Source organism: Festucalex cinctus, chromosome 1 (assembly GCF_051991245.1).
Source record: "Festucalex cinctus isolate MCC-2025b chromosome 1, RoL_Fcin_1.0, whole genome shotgun sequence".
In the NCBI taxonomy this organism is placed as follows: domain Eukaryota; kingdom Metazoa; phylum Chordata; class Actinopteri; order Syngnathiformes; family Syngnathidae; genus Festucalex; species Festucalex cinctus.
Genome location: NC_135411.1, coordinates 54422764 through 54445077, shown reverse-complemented (window position 1 = coordinate 54445077; position 22314 = coordinate 54422764). Strand labels below are relative to the sequence as shown.

At 42.0% G+C, this 22314-nt stretch overlaps 2 protein-coding genes across 4 annotated transcripts in view; both read right to left on the bottom strand.

Annotated features, from left to right (window-relative positions):
• tmem98 (transmembrane protein 98) overlaps positions 1 to 22314 on the bottom strand; it is a 125239-nt gene that overhangs the window by 2192 nt on the left and 100733 nt on the right. The window contains exons 1-6 of one of the 3 annotated variants that reach the window (XM_077494658.1): positions 9513 to 9654; positions 8380 to 8566; positions 8173 to 8304; positions 8069 to 8102; positions 7894 to 8009; positions 7767 to 7826 (exon numbers count right to left, since the gene is read on the bottom strand). In XM_077494658.1, the coding sequence (XP_077350784.1) occupies positions 7767 to 7826; positions 7894 to 8009; positions 8069 to 8102; positions 8173 to 8304; positions 8380 to 8510 (473 nt within the window). In that variant the 5' untranslated portion in view covers positions 8511 to 8566; positions 9513 to 9654. Of the gene's footprint in view, positions 1 to 7766; positions 7827 to 7893; positions 8010 to 8068; positions 8103 to 8172; positions 8567 to 9512; positions 9655 to 22314 lie in introns of those variants that run through there. The other 2 variants (XM_077494639.1, XM_077494649.1) reach the window with 2 other exon arrangements.
• On the bottom strand, positions 3520 to 7057 carry LOC144006108 (uncharacterized). The gene is made up of 6 exons (XM_077504789.1): positions 5514 to 7057; positions 5351 to 5397; positions 5211 to 5261; positions 5103 to 5136; positions 4790 to 5025; positions 3520 to 3543 (listed from the first exon to the last, which is right to left on the bottom strand). The coding sequence occupies exons 1-6, from the start codon at positions 5638 to 5640 to the stop codon at positions 3520 to 3522; spliced, it is 519 nt and encodes a 172-aa protein (XP_077360915.1). The 5' UTR covers positions 5641 to 7057.

Here is a 22314-nt window from a genome sequence, read left to right as displayed (position 1 = left end):
ATGGAATGGTTAAAAAATATGAATAATAAGTAAGGGGATGGGGGGGAAGTTCCGCAAATAACGGGGAATGGGTTTTAAACAAAAACAAACAAAAAAAGAAATCTGCAAAAGGTTGAATCTGTACATATTCTGGGCTCCACTGTATACTTAATGATTAGTAAATGATTATGTATGTATGTAATCTTATTGGTAACACCTCTGGTCTCAGGCACATATATCTCAAGTTGCATTTCAGCAGCTGAGATTGCCTTTCCTGCTCGAAATCTATATTGGAGTGGATCAATATTGGAGCAGCGTTGTTGGAGTAGGTGGAAAAACCTAAGAGGATGAAACGGGGCCCACAACTTGCTTTCTTGTTAAAAAGGTAAGACCTCGTCACGAAAATGTGATAGGGTCTATTTATGATGAGCAATACACAATAGAACTACTAGTCAGTGGCGCTCCTGCCATTAGGTGGATTAGGCAAATGCAAGGGGCGCTCGTGAGCAAAAGGGGCGACAGGGAGAGATGTTTTTTTTCTTCTTTTTTCATCCTTTGTCAGTCACGTCAGTCAAGCTAACGGCAGTATGCATGACAGTACACGGGGCTGTGAGAAACCAAATTTCAAAATAAACCTTACTTTACCAAGTAGTATATGTATATCAATTAAGGGTGTTAAAAAAAATCGATTCGGCGATATATCGCGATACTACATCGCGCGATTCTCGAATCGATTAAAAAAAAATCGTTTTTTTTTTTTTTTTAAGAGCTCAGAATTGTTCATTCGGTAGTCTTACCGATTCAACGTCTTATCATAATTGCCTTTTTTTTTTTTTTTTTGTGTGTGTGTGTGAATCGATTTTTAAACTTCCATTTTTAATGGAAAAATATTCAACAAAACGTCTGACTTCGGGTTAGGATTCACACCTTGAGCATGGAAGAATGTTATATGAACGGAACATTAAGCCTTAATATTTTATTTTAATGCTGTTCAAACATGAAACAGATTACAACCTCTATAAGACTGAAATTTCAGATAAATAAATAATACATTTTCATATAAATCTTACACTCTACAAGCTTACTGATTAGTATTTTCTAAATTTGAATGAAAAAAAATCGCAACAATCGACTTAAAAATTCGTATCGGGATTAATCGGTATCGAATCGAATCGTGACCTGTGAATCGTGATACGAATCGAATCGTCAGGTACTAGGCAATTCACACCCCTAATATCAATGCATGTAACACTTTTATTTTGAAGTGTTACCGGAAGCGTGTCATCGGTGCTGTAGATGTGCTCCTCTATTCGGAGTTTTTGAACAATGGCAATATCCATGTGCACCAAACTGCTGGGCCAGGCGTCAGTAACACTACATAGTCCTGAAGTTACGTTCAAGCCCCAGGTAAGAGGCTAATAAGACATAATTATGCTGATGTTGTATTGTACGTCGCCTGTTGCCAGCGTTTAGCCGTGACTGCTAGCTAACAGCGAGCTAACAGCAATGTTAGCAGTCATGCACAACCCTAAACCGGACTCTGGTTTGACCGCCTTTTCAGCCGCGTTGGAGTTTATTAATGATGAACGAATTGAGTCATTTGAATGGCTCGTCAATTTGAACGATGCGAACCGAGTCTTTATTTACAGCGGACAACGAACAGCCCCCCCTCCCCTTTCCCACTATAGCATTCACTTTCGGAGGGAGAGTCGTCTTCGCACATTAACGTCAATCAATGTACAACAATTTAGTGGCTCGTTAAGGTCTGAAACAAGCAAAAAAAACAAAAACAAAACTGCTCGCTGCGTGTCATACATGGCAGAAGTGAAGAACACAACAGGATCGGCCGGCGTACAAAAACAACTCCAGTGTGATGAGCAGGGGGATAGGAAAAGCTCGCCACCAAGTAGAAGTAAGTAAACTGCAGAGTAGATTTGATACATGACAGCTAGACAATCAAAACACGCTCGCTGGTGCAGTGTAAACACGTGCTGGACAAAGTATGTAGTGTTGTACATACACATTTATATTTTCCTGTTCTATAAAATTATGAAACCTTACTGAATGTTATTTTTTAAGACTATTCAATATGTCAAAATGAAACAATGATCTGCACACTCCTACAGAAGTGTAGACTGTGGTGTGAAAGTGGACAGAGAGAGCAAAACTTTATTGTTGACGAAAATGCACCTTGAGTCTCATGTACAGTGTTCCCTCGTTTTCTGCTGGAGTTAGGTTGCAAAAAGTACAAAAACATCAGATTTAGGTTGATGAAGTGCCCCCCTGCACTTCCTTTCTGGTGAGAGGTCTGGCTCTTTAGTTAAGAAAATGAAATGAAAACGCTAGTATGCTGTCCTGGATCAAGGCTTAAAAGATCAAATAAAATAAAATAAATAAATAAATATCACGGTCAGACTCTCAAGTGGATGTGCAGGCTGATACAGAACGGACGTACTGAATAAACTAAACTGGGCTGCTCATGCTGTAGCAAAAAGTGAAGCCGGCGGCGGCCATCTTGCGTTGCCAGACTTAAAGTAAGTCGACTTTTCCGCAGCATACGTTATCTTCCTCTGCAGCGAAAATATAACTGTGTGACATATGGTTGTACCAATAAGTATAAAATTAAGTGTGGGAGATGCTCTAAATGCAGATTTCATCAGTAAGAAATTTATGTCGAAATTTTCGCTCATAAGGTACTGAGTGCTACTCATATTGTTCTGCATCATCAGAACCAGTTATAAGAACCATCAACAATAAAATGAAAGCAAAGCACACCAGAAAAAAAAACGAGTCTTGTGAAAACCTGTAAACCTAACTTCTGCAAGTCCCGATTCATGATACTGAGATAATACTCTGAATGGTTGATGCAAATAATTAAGTTTGTTCTTTGTTAGGCTCTCATTATCCCATACAATGATTTATTGTAGTACAATTACTACATTATTAATTTTGAACTGCAACTGCGGTTTTAAAATTCCAGAGACGTGAAGATACCGTGTGCCCTGTGTGAGTTTATGATAAATTATTTTGTGGTTGGTCTAAGAAATTGCACAGGGTCGTGTTTATGTTTGGTCTAATAAGACCCCCTCTTGGCGGTTGGGGGGGGGGGGCACTACCAGAAATCCTGCCTCGGGTGCCAAGTTGCTGAGGAACGCCACTGCTACTAGTACCATTAACGTATCGGTACTCTGGGCGCGTGCACATTGCTGGCTTCCATTCCGCATTTGGCCAGAGAGGTCGCAAATCTGCAAAAACTCTGTAATTTGCATTCAGCTCCTTTCAAAGGTCAGCAGCAGCTGATTTTTGTCAGCTGTCTTTCCTTTTACGTTATCTGTTACACCCGTTTGCTAATAGTAAACATACTCAGCAAAAATATGAACGCAACACTTTTGTTTTTGCTCCCATTTGTTATGAGATGAACTCAAAGTTATAAAACTTTTACCACATACATTATCACTGTTTCTCTCAAATATTGTTCAAAAACTGGTCTAAATCTGTGATACTGAGCACTTCTCCTCTACCGAGATAATCCATCCCACCTTACAGGTATGCCATATCAAGATGCTGATTAGACACCATGATTAGTGCACAGGTGTGCCTTAGAGTACCACAATAAAAGACCACTCTGAAAGATGCAGTTTTGTTTTATTGGGGGATGCATGAGAGCGTCGCTAATTTGGTGTTTTCGTCAGGGATTGTAAAAGTTTCAAAAGATCTTCGCAGACAGTGAAAAATTGTTTGAACATGTTCAAAATATCTTTGCGATAAGTAAAAACTGTTAAGAGATGCCAGCTTTATCGGCCCTCATAATCGTAAAAAGGCCGAAGCCGATATTTGTCAAAATGCAAAATAACTGCACGACCAATACTCGGTCTATCCCTAATTTATAACTTTGCTGCTTCATTTAAACTCATTCACTGCCTTTGACAAGTATACTTGTCAATTGTATTTTTTAGAGCGGTGCTAAATGGGGGCGAATCTGAGCATGCTCCACTGTAAATATCAAACTTGGAAACAACTTTACTGTTGCCCAACCACCGGTAGATGACATCATTGCCCCATTTTATAGGAAATAAACACAGTTTCAGAGTCCATGGGAGAAATGGCTGTATTTTGGCAAACCTACATTTTTCTGCTGTCAATTATAAAAGAACGGGACGGGACAAAAAGTAGGGAGTCTATTCTGTTATTTGGTTGATTCGGTTTATATATAATTATTGAATGTAATATCACGTGAGTATTGGAAATGTAAACATTTTCTATAATGACTGGCAGTGAATGAGTTAAACATGGTGTATGCAAAGAACATGTTCGATGACCGAATTATTTTTTAACTCTTTGACTGCCAGCCATTTTCGGAAAAGGTAACCCCTATACTGCCAGCTGATTTACAGAATTTTACCGATCTTTCAAGCTCCACAGAAAATGTTGTGTTAGGACTATGGAAACGCGGATACTGCCAAATGAAAGATTGAAGTCTCATCTTTCATCTAAAAAAAAAGTTTGTTGCTACCTTATTCAGATCTTCAGTAATCAACAATAGAAAACAGCTTCGTTTCACCCAAATCCTCTATTTTCTTCCAAAATACGGAGAAATCAAGCTTTTTGTGAAACGATGTTATTTCATGCACTCTCGTGAATTTGGCACTTTTTTTTTTTGCATGAGTGATTTTACAAACACCTAAACTTCTATAAAACACTACCCCAACAATAAAAAAAAGTGTTTTTTGATTGCAAAATAACAGTTTATTTACATGCAACAGTAGCAATCCGAACAAACAATTTGGAAAACTCTTTGCAAACTATTTACACGTGCGCAACAGTTTTTGTCAGTCTGCTTCTGCATGGACTGATTTGCGTAGAGGTTGGTATGATGAACGATGTGCTGGAGAAGTTCATCCGTGATGAAGAGCTCCAGGATGTCAGCTGGCAGGTGGGAATTCAGCTCTGCTGCAGCATCCCTTGGTCCTGGTTTTGCAGCAAAGGGGAAGATGGTTGGCTGCCAGCCGAATTCATCAACTTCAAGCCAGCCAGAATCTTTGGGATCTGCAAATATACATTTCAATATCATATATTATTTTAGAGCACTGTGATACAATGTGCGTGTGTGTGTGCATGTTTACCTTTTTTTCTTGGATGTATTGGTTGATGCACATTCTGTAAATTATAGAAGACGTTTACCATCAAATATTTTATTAGAGCTGTGGAGAATCTTTTTTTTTTCTTTTTACCTTTGTTCTGCTCACTGTGAGAAGGGTCACTTTGGGCCCTATGAGGAGGAGCTGAAAGAAACATATACAATTACAATACTATCCGAAAGACTTTCCTTTTATTGTTGCGGTGTATTGAAAACGTTTTTTTTTTTTTTTACCTTTCTTTGTCGTAGAACCAGCGGTCGGACGTTGCTGTGAGCACGATCTATAAAATATACATTCACGTTTGTATAGGTAATAGATGTTTTAGTGTATATCAGCACATTTACACACGCTGCTAGCAGATCGACCGGAAAGTTCTCTTAGCATGTTAGCGCTTACCTTCACGTTCTTTGGAAGAATGTCCAAGACTGTCTTGCATCGGACCCATAGTAGTCGTCAACGTCCGATGAAACGTCATCTGTGCAGACGTGCTCGGTTGTGCACCACTTTTCTCCGGTGTTAGCATCGCTAGCCGGTGCGGCCTTAGGACGTTATTAGCATCGCTAGCCGGTGGGGCCTTAGGACGTTATTAGCATCGCTAGCCGGTGGGGCCTTAGGACGTTATTAGCATCGCTAGCCGGTGGGGCCTTAGGACGTTATTAGCATCGCTAGCCGGTGGGGCCTTAGGACGTTATTAGCATCGCTAGCCGGTGGGGCCTTAGGACGTTATTAGCATCGCTAGCCGGTGGGGCCTTAGGACGTTATTAGCATCGCTAGCCGGTGGGGCCTTAGGACGTGGTCGAAACGGCCGCGTCACCGCTTCAACTATGACTTAACCCCGTCATCACTGTGCTCTTGAGCACTGGTCGATGCTTTTGAGCTTTGAAAATAAGGATCAAGCGTGAGCTGATTGCCATCTGTAGCCTTTTTGACTCTCTTAGCCAAGTTAGCCATTCGCTCCCCCTCAACACTCTAGCTCAGCCTCTCTTCTTCTACTGATGTCTCCTACCCGATCTTGTCCAAAAGACTCATCACAGCCATCTAGTGGCCAGGAATACTCATTATAGTAACCCGATCGGCTTGATACTTGGAGCACAGCTGCCCAAGGCTTTCCTCCACCCGTTTCCATAAAAAAACATAGTAGACGTCAATTAACGTCTATGGCGGCCAATCCTAGGATTATACTGAACGTCTTTAAACGTTTATGGCGGTCAAAGAGTTAAAGTGAACTGAAAAGTAAGCGTGACTCTGTGACTGTAAACATTTTAATCAGTTGTACGTGGTGCTGCTTTCGCAACTGATTCCAAGTTTGTAGGAATAATTGTAAATATGTTATCATACATATGCTGCAATGAAGAATGCTTTGCTATGCTCCACACTCACATTCACATAGCCTAGCTATACGTTATCTTAACAGAAGATGACGCAAAAAGCAAAATAACCAGAACATCTAATGCAGCAGAATGGTTAAAGCCAGTCTGCTGTGGCCTCCTGTTTTCTGTTAAGAAACGATTGCAAACTTGACCACACATGTACTCAGCTATCTTCCACTCACATGCACAACACATAGTATGTTTTGCGTTTTCATTATTAAGGTTGGAACAACTATGTAACTCGGGGCATGGAAACCAAATAAAAAGAAAGGGTGAGGTGGGGATTTATTCAGAGAGTGCAGAAGCGCATTGTATCAGTCAGTTCCTCTCCTCTCTCCTTGCGAGCTTTGAACTGAGTGTCTTCTCTCCTTTTTGTTGTGTTTAACTCATTCACTCCCATCCCAGCCATTTTCACAGAAACAATCCCGTTCGCTCCCGGCTGTTTTACTGGATTTTGACTGATTTTGCAAGGCCCACAGAATATTGTGTTCTATTGCTATAAATTATGGAACCTATCAAAAGAAAGATTAAAGTCTCTTCTTTCATCAGGAAAAAAAAGTATGTTTCTATCTGTTTCCGTTTTGCAGCAATTAGCATTAGAAGAGAGCTCAGTTTAATCAGTTTTCACAAATCTATTTAAAATTGTAAGTAATTTAGCTTTTTTTCTACATGGCCCCGGTTGATCTCCTTTGCTCTGCTGCCACCTGCTGGCCGTTTGTGTAATAACTACCATTTCTGCAACCGTTCTTTGCAGTTGAGAGGCTGCATCAAAGCCTTCTGTATGCTCTTGCATTGAAAAACAAAAAAAACTATAAATACGTCTTTGGGACACTTAAAACTTAAAAAAACAAAAAACAAAAAACGTATTTACACGTTATTGGGAGCAAATGAGTTCATAAATGTCAAACAGGTAAACCTGACAAAGTTAAAAAATGTTCAGCTCATTCAGGACATCTTGAGTTCTATTTTCCACATTCCAATAATTCCCAATTTTTCAGTACTCTACATTTCACACTAAAATTCCATTACACTACTTTTAATTCAAACCATTTCAACTTCAAACTGTGCAGCGTGTTGAACTGATTGTCACTAATGCTCGACAGTTAGTATTTGTCGTGCTATATTTTGTTGTTGTTGTTCTTCTGCAGAGGACAGGCTAGCAGCCAGTTAGACCGACTGATAGACAATTTCAATTTCCAGCTCTGTGGACATCACATACCTCTTTGCTATCGATGTTACCCTTTTGTAAAAAAGTAAAACGTTCTATTTACATTATTACCTGGCATCCAGCAGGATGGGGTCCAAAGGTGGGTACATGGATCGTACCACGTCGTCCACCCTGTTAAGAAACAAAAACTAGGCCGTTAGCGTGCTAGCCGCATCGCTAAGATGTAAACAAACATCACCTGGGGCTGATACGCTTTGCCACAGTGATGATGTCGCCCAGGCTGGCCGGTGCTTTGACTTTGGCCCCCGAGCCCATCGTCAGGGCGACCAGTTTCTCCGTCAAAGTGTGGCAGATCTACAAAGAAGAACGGCGTTAGTGTCCATCAGTCGCTAAAGACATTTGTCTTGCGTTACCTTCAAGATAGCGATGCAGTGAGAGACCAATCCGCTGTAAAAAGAAAAACAAAACAAAACAATGTGAGCAGCCCAGGTGATTGACGCTGATATTGAAAACATACGAAGCATCCTCGATCCAGTCCTCGTTCTCCAGAATGGCTTCAATGTGCGGGTTGGTGATGACCACGTCATCCAGCTCCAGCTCGGACAGCTCGCTCTGCGTCTCCATGGCGCCGATCAGGTCCACCGTGGGCCTGATGGAACAGGAAGTGCACATCAATCTTTTGTTTGACAGCTGTGTGTTCCTAATGAATAGTCCAGACGCCCACTTGGAATCAAAGTGGTGTAGCAGATGGTGCGGGTGGCAGTAGCGGTGGCGGCACACCACCACCAGGGCGGCCAAGGACGCCAGGAAAATGGTGGCCAGCACCCCGATGGCCACGATCACCACCGTCTCCATGGCGACGACCGGGATGGCGACTGCTCCGAGAACCAAGATTAAGGACAAGACTTCATCTGTGGGGGATACATGATGTTTAAAAAAATAAATACATTTCTTCTATGCTGTTACAGATAACGTGAAAGTTAAAAATTACCACACTATAATATTTTTTAAGAACATAAGACCGAGCTAAAACTATAAAAAGAAAATACTAAAAGAATAAAAATGAGACGAACAATAATAATATAAAATGTATAAATGTTCAAAACATATGCAACAGTAAGTTCTATGGTTCTCATCACACTTTTCTTCCTGGCTTTTCCTCAACGTCTCAATAAATTCCATTTCCTATTCCATGGTTATCATCATACTTGTTCCTCTTTGCCATCACTTGACCCTCCTCATGTGCATCAGACACAAAAAGCCCAGCCCAGGTTCTTTGACACTGTAAATGACATTCTGTCACAAAATGGCGACTTCTTTAATTAAACACAACATTGCGTTCTCATGCTTTTCACCATAATTACGCAACCCTGGCTCGCGCACCACACTCTGCTGAGGAATGTTGTAATTCTTTAATCTGATTATTTTTGGGTTAAGTGGCCTGTGTCATATGGAGCTTTCGCTGAACAAAACTCAACTTGATTCTCTTAGTAAAAAGCACAGTCATTTTTTTAATTTTTTATATTTTTTTTCACAATTGAAAACAAACCAATTCACACAGGAAGGCTGGAGTCTGGATTCCAACCACTCGTGCATCCAATTCGACCATATAACATTTACCAAAATTCAAAGTAAATTCAAGTATAAAATTGAAATGATTCAACATTTTCTGGTTTTATGCAGAGCAGGCTATTTTTCCTCTACACTTCCAAATGCACCGCTCCGGTGAGCATTTCAAAAACAATGGAAAAGTCAAAGACAGTCAATAAACACTGCAAACAAAGCTGTCAAAAATACAGCCACATAGTGTGTTTTTTTTCCCCTCGCAAAAGTCTTGAAAACGGAAATCTGGCTTACCTTAACATTTCACCACCCAAAACTAAAATAAAAAAGGGAAAAAAAAATTCCACCTCATTGTTCAGCAGCTGGACGAAGGCGGAGACGTCGCTGACTTCTCCGGACAACGAGCACATGTGAACGCGCCTCATGAGTGTCGGCCAATGAAAACTTTTGGTATGCGCGCGCCCGCTCCCAACAGTTACCTTTCTTTTTTCTTTCTTTTTTTTTTTTGCTCGTGTGCAGACTGAACGTTAGATGGCGCACGGAGACCATTTGAAGCAACAACCACAGCAACAATCAAAAACTGTTGAGTACGTTATATTGTAGTTTGAGTAGATGCAAAATTAAATTTATATTATTCATGTTACATATCATGCATGGTATTCAAATCATTTGTCTTTTTAGTGTAAAACAGCTACTGCCATTAAATGGAGACGAAGATTTATTGTGTGTAAATGTAAAAAGATCATTACTCACTTGAATGCTTGTGTGAGGTGCAAGAGCGCATTTTTGTTTGCCCATGGGTTGTGTCTGTTCATTTGTGTTATTTAGGCTATATGCTAGGTAGGCTTTACCTGATCTGGATTTTTTTAAGCTGATCGTCAATCAGCAAGTTCGAAAAACCCGAAAAACGCTCACCGATCCAATCAGAATAATGTGATGCGATGGAGCAATATGTCTCTCTAAAAAAAAAAAAAAAAAAACGGTGTTAATTTCCTGCATATTAAAAAAAAATGGCTTTACGTAATCAAGAATTTTGGGGTCGAACAGTAAGTTTGGAAAAAATATTCAATAGCCAATTCAATCAGAAGTTGGAAAAATGTATTTATTTCAACAACTTGTCTATTTACTATACAGTTCTCACACCTGCCATAGCGGAAATCCATGTATAATTGACAGCTATTGAAATGCATAGAAAAAAAACAAAAAACAAGATCAGATCGGCGTAAAGTCTAATGCTAGGTAATATTATTGATGAGCCTCATGTGAAGGTGCTTTGTGTTGAATACTTTAACCACATACAGTAGGCTAATTCTGTACATTGCGTTGTGTATAGTCTATTCAATCATGGAATCTGCTTTTGCAAAAATAATAGTCTTTCATTGGCACTGTCAGAAATCAAAATACGTATTCATCTGTTTATCATTGTAAGTTTGCTTTGCAGTGGTGTGCTGCTATTTAACAGAGATGACTGCAAGGAGCCAGAAAGCGCCTCTGTAAAGGGACCCTCTTTTCTCTGTTTAACTGTTTATACACTGCCGTTGTGCAGCAGTCATCTAGTTAATGATCCACACTCACTGAGAGTTTGCCACACTGCCAGCATAGAGAAATCCACCGATTTCCCTCAAAGTCTGACAACTCGGCGGCGGAGGAGGCTCACCAGCTGGTTTCAGCATAGCACAGGTGTGTTGTTTGTTTGAATCCCACAATAATGTGCAATGTTTCTTCTTGGAGTGTTGTTGAGCTGGAGAGTTCCTCAACAAGCAGTCACGTAGTGACACTGAGAGGGCGATAGCTCATCAAACGTTAGCACTGACTTCAGAGGGAGATGGAAAGCGAGAGGCCATCAAGATGTAATTGAACTATTTGCTGGGCCGAGTGCTGCAGAGGCGGATGTCAGTCCAACATCAAAGAACACCTGGACTTTACTGAAGGTTTCGAGACAGGGTTACAGTGTGTAATTATGGTTCCAAGACAGGTTTTTTTTTTCCTTCAGTAGGGCTGAAAAAATGACTCAAATTGAAATCGAAACCACAATATAGTAGAATACAATTTGGCTTCTTCTTATGTGTGTCTTTGTGTATACATATACTTGGGAAAATGTCCTTGGGAAAATAAACACATCTCAAACTTGGCAGGACAGACTTGGCAGGACGTGGACAGATGTGGACAGACTTGGCAGGACAGACTTGGCAGGATAGACTTGGCAGGACGTGGACAGATGTGGACAGACTTGGCAGGACAGACTTGGCAGGACGTGGACAAACCTGGACAGACTTGGCAGGACGTGGACAAACTTGGCAGGACAGTTTTGGCAGGACGTGGACAAACCTGGACAGACTTGGCAGGACGTGGACAAACTTGGCAGGACAGACTTCGCAGGATGTGGACAGACTTGGCAGGACGTAGACAGACTTGGCAGAACGTGGACAGACTTGGCAGGACAGAGTTGGCAGAACGTGGACAGACTTGGCAGGACAGAGTTGGCAGGACGTGGACAGATGTGGACAGACTTGGCAGGACAGACTTGGCAGGACGTGGACAAACCTGGACAGACTTGGCAGGACGTGGACAGACTTGGCAGGACAGACTTGGCAGGATGTGGACAAACTTGGCAGGACGTAGACAGACTTGGCAGGATGTGGACAGACTTGGCAGGACGTGGACAGACTTGGCAGGACAGAGTTGGCAGGACGTGGACAGATGTGGACAGACTTGGCAGGACGTGGACAGATGTGAACAGACTTGGCAGGACAGACTTGGCAGGATAGACTTGGCAGGATAGACTTGGCAGGACGTGGACAGATGTGGACAGATGTGGACAGACTTGGCAGGACAGACTTGGCAGGACGTGGACAAACCTGGACAGACTTGGCAGGACGTGGACAAACTTGGCAGGACAGTTTTGGCAGGACGTGGACAAACCTGGACAGACTTGGCAGGACGTGGACAAACCTGGCAGGACAGACTTGGCAGGATGTGGACAGACTTGGCAGGACGTAGACAGACTTGGCAGAACGTGGACAGACTTGGCAGGACAGAGTTGGCAGAACGTGGACAGACTTGGCAGGACAGAGTTGGCAGGACTTGGACAGACTTGGCAGGACAGAGTTGGCAGGACGTGGACAGATGTGGACAGACTTGGCAGGACAGACTTGGCAGGACGTGGACAAACCTGGACAGACTTGGCAGGACGTGGACAGACTTGGCAGGACAGACTTGGCAGGATGTGGACAAACTTGGCAGGACGTAGACAGACTTGGCAGGATGTGGACAGACTTGGCAGGACGTGGACAGACTTGGCAGGACAGAGTTGGCAGGACGTGGACAGATGTGGACAGACTTGGCAGGACGTGGACAGATGTGAACAGACTTGGCAGGACAGACTTGGCAGGATAGACTTGGCAGGATAGACTTGGCAGGACGTGGACAGATGTGGACAGATGTGGACAGACTTGGCAGGACAGACTTGGCAGGACGTGGACAAACCTGGACAGACTTGGCAGGACGTGGACAAACTTGGCAGGACAGTTTTGGCAGGACGTGGACAAACCTGGACAGACTTGGCAGGACGTGGACAAACCTGGCAGGACAGACTTGGCAGGATGTGGACAGACTTGGCAGGACGTAGACAGACTTGGCAGAACGTGGACAGACTTGGCAGGACAGAGTTGGCAGAACGTGGACAGACTTGGCAGGACAGAGTTGGCAGGACGTGGACAGATGTGGACAGACTTGGCAGGACAGACTTGGCAGGACGGGGACAAACCTGGACAGACTTGGCAGGACATGGACAGACTTGGCAGGACAGACTTGGCAGGATGTGGACAGACTTGGCAGGACGTAGACAGACTTGGCATGATGTGGACAGACTTGGCAGGACGTGGACAGACTTGGCAGGACAGAGTTGGCAGGACGTGGACAGATGTGGACAGACTTGGCAGGACAGACTTGGCAGGACGTGGACAAACCTGGACAGACTTGGCAGGACGTGGACAGACTTGGCAGAACGTAGACAGACTTGGCAGGACGTAAGGGAGACACTTGGCTTGGATGTGAGGGAGAAACTTGACCAGACGTGGAGAAACTTGACTCAATAGCAAACGTTACTAAGTACATATACACATATATATATGCACATTTATTCCCATGTTTATGTCTTTTGGAGGCGCTTACATCCTCTTACTTCTTCTTGGCACAGAAAAGCTGAACACAATATTGGTCTTTTGTCACGTTCCTCAGAGATTATGGGATGTCGTTGTGTGCTCGTAATACAATGGTCTTCGTCATCCCCTTGCAGTTATCTCTCTGCTGTTTGCAGACATGTCCTGCTCTGTACGCCTTCATGGGCAGATATTTTCATATTTCAAATCAAAGTCTTTCTATGAGGCAGTACATCTGATATAGATAGGCCTATTAAGCATTGGGGAAACCCTGCAAGTTGAGTGTAAAGGTTAGGGTTTCAAATTTTAAATTAGAGTCGACTAATCGAGATTATGGTTGTAAATTACAGTTTCAAGACAGGGTAAAGTTATTTGAGCAAAGCTTAGGTTCCAAATTAGGGTTTGAAGCCAAGGTTATGGTGTGAAGAAAAAGGTCACTGTCTCTTATTAGGGTTTCAAGCCTAGTGATGGGGTTTCAAGCAAAGGTTAAGGTTTTAAATAAGGGATTGAAAGAAGTTGTTTTCTATTACATTCTCAAATGTTTAGGTATGAAATTAGCGTTTTGTTTTGGTTTGTTTTTTAAAACAAAAGTTGGGGTTTGAATTGGGATTTTCAAGTCAAAGTCATGTATCAACACTGCATACTGCATTTATTTTTGCTTCTGGATGGATGCAAACTGCATTTCGTTGTTCTGAACTTGTGATAGTGCAATGACAATAAAGTTGAATTCTATTCTATTCAAAGGTTAGAGTTTGAAATTAACATTTGGAGCTAGTGTAAGGGTTTCAAAATGGGATGAAGTTTTCACATCAGAGTTTTAAAAATAAGTTATCGTTTTTAATTAGGATCACAAACCAAGGTTGGGCTTTTTATTTTTTGGAGTTCTATTTTTCTAATAACTCTGTTTTCCTCCCCACACATGGATTGAAGTGAGTGCAAATAGGATTAGCAACCTCTCTCTTTCTTTATCTCCACATCGCTCGTCTTGCCTCTCCTCGGATTTTCGCCCTAATCTCTGAGCGTGTATGTGTGTGTGCATGCGTAATATCGATGGATCTGCGGAAAGTCGCAGCGCTCGCTTTTCTCACGCGTCTCGTCCAGTCACAGCCAATGAACCGAGTTCATCATCTGGTCGTACGTTGCTCTCATGTAAATTCTCCTTTTCCCAGGAACCTTGTTGGCTTTTGGTGAACGGAACGTTACTTTGTTGACCTGTCAACTTCACTTCTGCTTCACGTAGCTGTCAATTCCATTACTGTTGCTAACTAAAACAACAGGACCTAAACAATCTCAGATGAAGTTACCCCAACTTGAACCTTGTGCTCAAATGTCTGGTCCTTAAAGAGTTAAAACATCGCCACATCGATGCTATTCATTAGCCCGTCTAACCTAGACCGTATCGGTGGTAGTAAGAGGCGGATCCACACTCCCGTAATGGTTATGTTGCTTGGCGCCTTTCACTGTGTGGCCACAGTAGAATGCTAACATACCCGATCAAACTCCTGTGCTGTAAACACAATCATCACACTGGCTAAGTGTGTCCATCAAACACTCGCTAATCTCGATCATCGCCTTCGTCGACCGCCTTGATTGTGTCGCCGTGCCCCTTTAATGTCACCAAAATGACACAGGGCCACCACCATCCTGCTTCTGTGATCTATTGATCTGGTCCAGCTATTCGATTGATGATGTCTTTAAAAATACATTCGTTTGAACTCCTGCAAGGCGTATTTGTAAGAGGTGTAGGAGGCAAATGAGTTAACCTAGGTTGTAATTTCACGCTGGGCCGTCACACCGAATGACTCCGCGTAGGCCAAGTGAAGGGAGGATTCACTGAAAAGCCCATCAATCATAGCCCAGTCACAGCTTCAGAACTGATTTGCACTCATTGGGAAAACAACATTACATGATGTGAGAAGACACTTTGTGTCACAGCTGTTTCTCATGTTGTGCAAAATCCCTGCAGAGACACACTGTAAATTAGCATCTTGTCGCCTGTGAACATGCAGCTCATAAATCACGCACAGGATTGCCCTGGATCAATGCATGTCTGCGGAAATCTCAGGACGCGTTCAAAGAACGACATGACGGGCTCAGGCTCGCTATTTGACACTTGCTTCTAATTTGAGCTGAAATGCTAAAATTGCAACAAGTGGAAAACCATGACTCAGCAGAATCCTGACAAGGAAGATGACTGCATGGCGAACCGTCACCACCACCTCCACTCTCGCAGTGGATTTCATATTGTAGCCTCTGTCTGTGGCACGGGGGAAAGCCTCTGTGTTTTCCTGTGCTCCTCGCCCACACCCGCTGTAGAGTGGCGGAGAGTTCAAACAAAAACGGAGCTCCACTCGGGGCTGAGCGATGCCCACGCTTTGTTCTCCGCAAACGGTGAGCGCATATGTGGACGACACCATCACCGAGGCATAGTCATGACTCGGCGGTCAGGAAAGACACTTCTGCTAATGCCAACATGGCACAGCTAACACAGGTAAACAGTAAGAACACATTTGGGAGAGATTGTAATGGCACAAATTGATGCTGTCATGGTGTTAAATTGAACATTTACACCTAAGGCTGGTTTAAGTGACACAATTCTGACCTTTGAAAAGAAAAGGAATTGTGAATGGGATCAGGCTTTGATAAAATCAAAACATTGTCCATGTTAATTAAGGTTGGAGGTTATTGCTGAAAAAAAAAAAAATCAAATTCATTCAAACCCAAAAACGTATAAATACGTTTTTTAATACTTTGTCCTTCACTCCCATAAATGTATTTATACATTTTTATGTTTTGTTTTTATGCTAGAGAATTTTGCTTATAGCAATGGTAGTTATCCCCCCCCCCCCCCCCCAAAAAAAAAAAAAAACATCCAGCAGGTGGCAGCAGAGTATAAGAGGCCATGGCCAGGGCCATGTTGCAACAAGGTCTTTTTACCATTGTTTTAAACAGGTTTGTGAATAGTGATGAGACTTGGCTATATTCTAATGCTAATTGCTGCAAAGCGGGAAAAAAAATACAAACATACTTTTTTTTCTCTCTCTGATGAAAGAAGAGACTCCAATCTTTCTTTTGGAAGGTTCCTTGGTTTTATAGCAATAGAGTACAATATTCTGTGTGCCTTGCAAAATCAGTCAAAATCTAGTAAAACAGCCTGTATCGAAGGGGGTTGCTTCAGTGAAAATGGCTGGGAGTGAATTTAAGCTATTGCTAATGTTGTGTTTAGAAACGGCAATGAACAACATTGGCAGATGTTTGAGTTTTTTGTGGCGGTTGATGGCGTGAGCCGAGAGGGCTGAGCAAATGTGGTCCGTTCTGGCCTCCTGAGCCTGACGCTCTAAAGGACGTGTGACAAAATGGTGAGGGAAGACTGGCCACTCAAAATGAGGGGAGGAGGAAAATTGAAGCTTATACACGTCTCACCTTTCAAACTTAATAAGCCAACGCTGCAGCAAGCACTGCAGCGGAAGACAGGACAACATGTGCCACATGGCCTCATTTCTTGTCGCCAATGTGTGTTGGTCATCATGTGGTGCATCGTAGTGTTGCCGTTAATAGTAAGTTGTGCGAGTGTTACATGGTGTTGTGTGTTGTTCTTTGTTCACATGATTGAAAGCTTCCTCGCATCTGCAGGCTATGTTGTGACTGTGTGATGTAAACAATCAAATAGCATGAATACATTCACCACGGTAACATGTCATCACTGTCATGTTGCTGTGCGGAGGAATGATCAAGTGGCACTCACACACCTTGTGTGTCACTCTACACTACAGGGAATCTCGTCAACGCAGCTTGTGTGAAAACACCAGCGGGAAGCTTGGAAAAAGAAGCAGCAGCAGATGATAAAAAGATATTGATGATATGCACTTTAATTACATTTTGAAATGATTATGATGATGATGATGATGATGAACGTCCCACGTGTGTGCTGCAGGTGCGCTCAAGCGGAGGTTATCATTTCTAATAATGTGGGGCGGTAACAGTAGTAAATATATTAAATGTAGCTGCAGTAATTTTTCTCAATGTGAACGCCAACACTGCTCTTGAGTCACTTGCTCAATAATGACGGCTCATACTTTCGTTTTATTGTGATAATTTTGAAGGCTGTAATGGCATTCTTGGCATTGACGATCATGGATATTGTATCCCGTCTAGTATATCATCAATCCTGACTTATGTATGGCGTGTGTTTGTGCAAGCTTGTGTGCGTGTTTGAGTTTGCCAATACGAATGCACTCAAAGAGCCTCGAGGAACAGATGACGGCAGATGAAATGCGTGTGACCTTGTGTGCGTTGCAGCCGCCCAGTCAGCTGAACGTAACATTCACATAATTCATAGAGCAGAAGCTTCCAAGTGCTCGTAACATTGTTTGTGCTCCTCACAGCTGGATTGTACAGTATCGTGCATGCTGTCAGCTGATTATATTTTGCCTCTTTTTTTTAACGCCACAACTTCATTTCCATGTAATCTTTTCAGAACTCTTGGTTTTTAAACTTTTATTTAGTTAAAGTTTTTATTTTATGCTTAATGTGAAAGACATTTCAATTAAATCCAGTTTTTATAATTCTTAACATTTTTAACCATTTTTTTGAATGACTAGCCCCCCCCCCCCAAAAAAAAAAATTCTTGTGTGCGTGTGCTTGTGCATGTGTGCATATGTGCGAGTTTGTGCTCATTAATTCACTTGAAACCTGTTAAAAATCCCATACCCTTCACTTTAACAGAATACTTCAGAGTCCCGCCAGAGTCGTGAAGTTGTCAGGAGACCAGAGGAAGGATCAGAGAAAAGTATGATGAAACAAAGTGAAATTCAAGCATCGACCAGACACCACCTACTACTCACAGAGTTACAAACCAAAATCTTTCACCAACCACAGAAACATCTAAATTCCAACAAATTAGGGAGACCTCAAGAGACCAGAAGAAAGACTAAAGAAAGGAAGGAAGGATAGATGAAGTAGAGTGAGATCCATAAACACCAGCTTCCACTGATTCAGCGACCAGTGGGAGAAGCATATTCTGTTTGAATTTTAGTATGCAGCAGTATTTTGGTTAATATTGAGTTCGTGGAATATGACTTAATGGGATAGTTTGGATTTTTTGACATGAATCTCTATTTCATCCTCACCTCCCGTGTGTGCGATCAGCACTGACTTACGCCTGACAGTGTTCTGTGACACGAGTTCTGGTCCGGTGTTGGACGAGGGGAAAATAGTCCAGCAAGCTGGCTGGGGCCACTGAAATAAAGCGTTTTTTCTTCTAAAAACAATTTGTGTTAAAAAAAAAAAAAAAGTGATACATTTGGATCACTAAACTCCTTTCTGAAAAAAGTCAGACACCATTACTAATTACTAATGTAACCAGGGGCGGACTGGGGGGAAAAAGTGGCCCGGGAGTTTTGATGGACCAGCCCCACACGTATATTGTGGGGGGCCAGCCAGCCTGGTGTGTTGCACTAACGCGAAGAAATGTTTTTGTTGTTGTTGTTTTTTGGACCATAATCCACTGTATGTTGAATATCACATGATTAAAACCGTAAAACAGTTGTACAGGTTTCCTGTGTATGCTGCAATATCTAACAAGACAACAGGTTAATGACTATATTGTTAGGCCCTTTTAGTGGTTGTAGAAGTGATTCAAAGTGTATGGAAACTCATTTTACTCACCGTGCGACCAGTGACATTTAGATTGAACACTAAAAATACCACAAAAATACATTCTGTTTAAAAGCTTTTAAATCTGTTTGAATATATGCAAAATGATCACTCGGGCACCAAATAACAATTAAGTAATTTGTCATAGATTTGAATCCCACTAACTGTTAATAAGTTAATAAAGTTAATAAGTTGCCACTCCCACGTGTCTCTCTCTCTATCTCTGTCTCTCTCTCGCTCCTACAACTTGGGGCGTGGTGCTCCTGTGGGCTGATGCGCTCTTGCACTCATTTGTAGTTAATTTACTGCGGCAGCGCTGCTTATTATTGATCACAAAGCGACAATCCGACGAAGCATACACGGTCAGTTGGCCAGCATTGTTCTGAGTTTGTGTTTGCAATGACTTGGGCGAGTCACTCCGCCAGGCACCAGCACTGCGTGTCCTCCTCACAAGTGGTGGAGGGGGAGTGCGGCTGCACGGTTGTTGCTGTCGGCCTGTATTTAGAAAATAGTGGGCTGGTTGTACATATATTCTCTTAAACAATGTGTATTGTAAAACACGAGGAGCGCAAAAAAAAAAAAGAAAAGTTTTTTTTGTTTGTTTTGTTTTGTGGCCCGGCTCACCGGCCCCCGTGGGTCAGTCCGCCCCTGAATGTAACCCACACCTGAGAATGTTCATGTCATCTACCAGTATACTACCTCCAACGCTGGGGCCTCATTTATAAAACTATAAAACTATGCGTGAAAACCTGTGCACAAAAGTACGTACGAACAAAACTCAAAACTCACGTACACAGAAAAAAAATAAAGATTTATAAAACCATGCATATAAACACATACGCATATCTGCACGCAAGTTCCCTTTATAAATGCCACACGGTGTGCGCAGCAGATTCCACGCCGTTCCCCGCCCCAAGTCCGCCTATTTCATCCCATATTTGGCAATGGAAATCAACTCATCTGCATATTAATAAGCAGCACGTGTTGGCAACACCAAATCAAAACAATTTGGACGGTCAATGAAAGGCAAGAAAGAAGGCTAAATTTTTACTATGATGTACATAGAATTTTTGTGTGAACAGTAGGTCCTATTAAAAAAAAAAAAAAAAAAAAAAGAGGATGTACATTGAAACCCTCATTGAAGGGGTCGAGTCGCGGAAGGCCAATAACAGTAAGCAGGATGAGTTGCGGTAACGCCGGCACAGGGCGCACAGTAGCAGACTTTTTTTAAGAAGGAAAATAATAATAATAATAATTATAATCATAGTAATAAAAAAATAAGCCATCCATCCATCCATCCATCCATTTTCTTAACCTCTTACACTTTTATTGTCTTTACTCAGACTTACTAAATTGTCTCAAAATTAGGCAATCAATAGGCCACCCTATTATTAGGGCCCGAGCAGCGACCGCTGCGAGGTCCCTATTGTTCCTGAAGGAATTCTTATTAGGGCCCGAGCAGCGACCGCTGCGAGGTCCCTATTGTTCCTGAAGGAATTCTTATTAGGGCCCGAGCAGCGGCGGCGGCGGTGCCGCTGCGAGGCCCTATTGTTTTTGTAGGAATTCTTCTTATTATTAGGGCCCGAGCAGCGACCGCTGCGAGGTCCCTATTGTTTTTCAAGGAATTCTTATTATTCTTCTTCTTTTTATTTGTTATTATTCTTTTCCGCAAACAATCACATTTTTGAGACACTAAACGTGAACGAAAACTCACCAAACTTTACACACACGTCAGGCCTGGCGAAAAATTTGATATTTTAAAGTCGCCATAGGTGATAACAGAAAAATGGCTCCATAGCGCCACCTACATAGGTTAAACAGATCCCTGGCCCGCTACGATTGTCCGACGGCTATGAAAATTGTGTGGCACCTGTAGCACATCCAGATGAACAAAAACCTCTTTGATGTGTGTACCCTAAAATAGACAGGAAGTGAGATATGAGTATTTAAATGTCCAATTTTGGCCAATTTTTGCACATTTACAGGGGTCATACTTTTGCCTGCTTCTCCTACACGGGTAATCCAATTGACTTCAAACTTGGGATGTACCATCTCAAGACCTGGGACAACACCATGGTAAAAAATCTAAAGTTTTCGACATACTATATGACGGCGGTGGGGCATCAAATTTAGAGTTTCAAAACTCTTACTAAACGTAGTATTGCCGGTTGTATGTTTAACCTAGAGCTACGAAAATTGGTACACATATGTAACAGACTATGACCTACAAAAAAGTCTGTTGGTGCCATATGCTAAACCCAACAGGAAGTCCGCCAGAGGCGGGGCATCAAATTTTGAGTTTCAAAATTCTTACTTAATGAAGCATTCCCGGCTGTACGTTTCACCTAGAGTTACCAAAATTTAAAGACATATGTAACAGCCCTCAAGGTACAAAAAACTTTTTTTGAACCATATGCTAAACCTAACAGAAAGTCCACCATTTTGATTTACTTTGGAACGTGTTCCCATTTTTTTGGCCATTTCATAGGGGTCCTATTTTAACGAACTCCTCTTACAGAGTTTATCCGATCATCTTCAAACTTGGTGTGATTCATCTTAAGATGTTGAAGATGAAAAGTTATTGAAAGCTTTTTATTTCGCTGCACGCTGTTGTCGTGGCATGCACTTGTTTGCAAAGGAAAAAAATTCTTCTTAATGAAGAATTCTCAGTTGTACGAAGCAGCTAGAGCTACGAAAATTTGTAGACATATGTAACAGCCCACGATGTACAAAAAAGTCTCTTGCTGCTTTGTGCTAAACCCAACAGGAAGTCCCGCAAGGGCCGGGCATCACTTTTTGAGCTAAAAAACTCCTCTTTAACGAAGCATTCCCGGTTGTACCTTTCACCTAGCGCAATGATAATTTGGAGGCATACATAAGAGCCCACGATGTACAAAAAAGTCTTTTAGAACCATATGCTAAGCCAAACAGGAAGTCCGGCATTTTGATTTACTTTGCTATTTGTAGCCATTTTTTGGGGGCCTTTTATAGGCCTCATATTTTCTACAAAACTTATCAGATTGTCTTCATTCTTTGGCATGTTTCATCTGAAGTATTGCCGGTTATACGTTTAATCTAGAGCTACGAAAATTGGTACACATATGTAACAGACTATGATCTACAAAAAAGCCTGTTGGTGCCATATGCTAAACCTAACAGGAAGTCCGCCAGAGGCAGGGCATCAAATTTTGCATTTCAAAATTTTTACTTAATGAAGCATTTCCGGCTGTACGTTTCACCTAGAGTGACCAAAATTTGAAGACATATGTAACAGCCCTCGA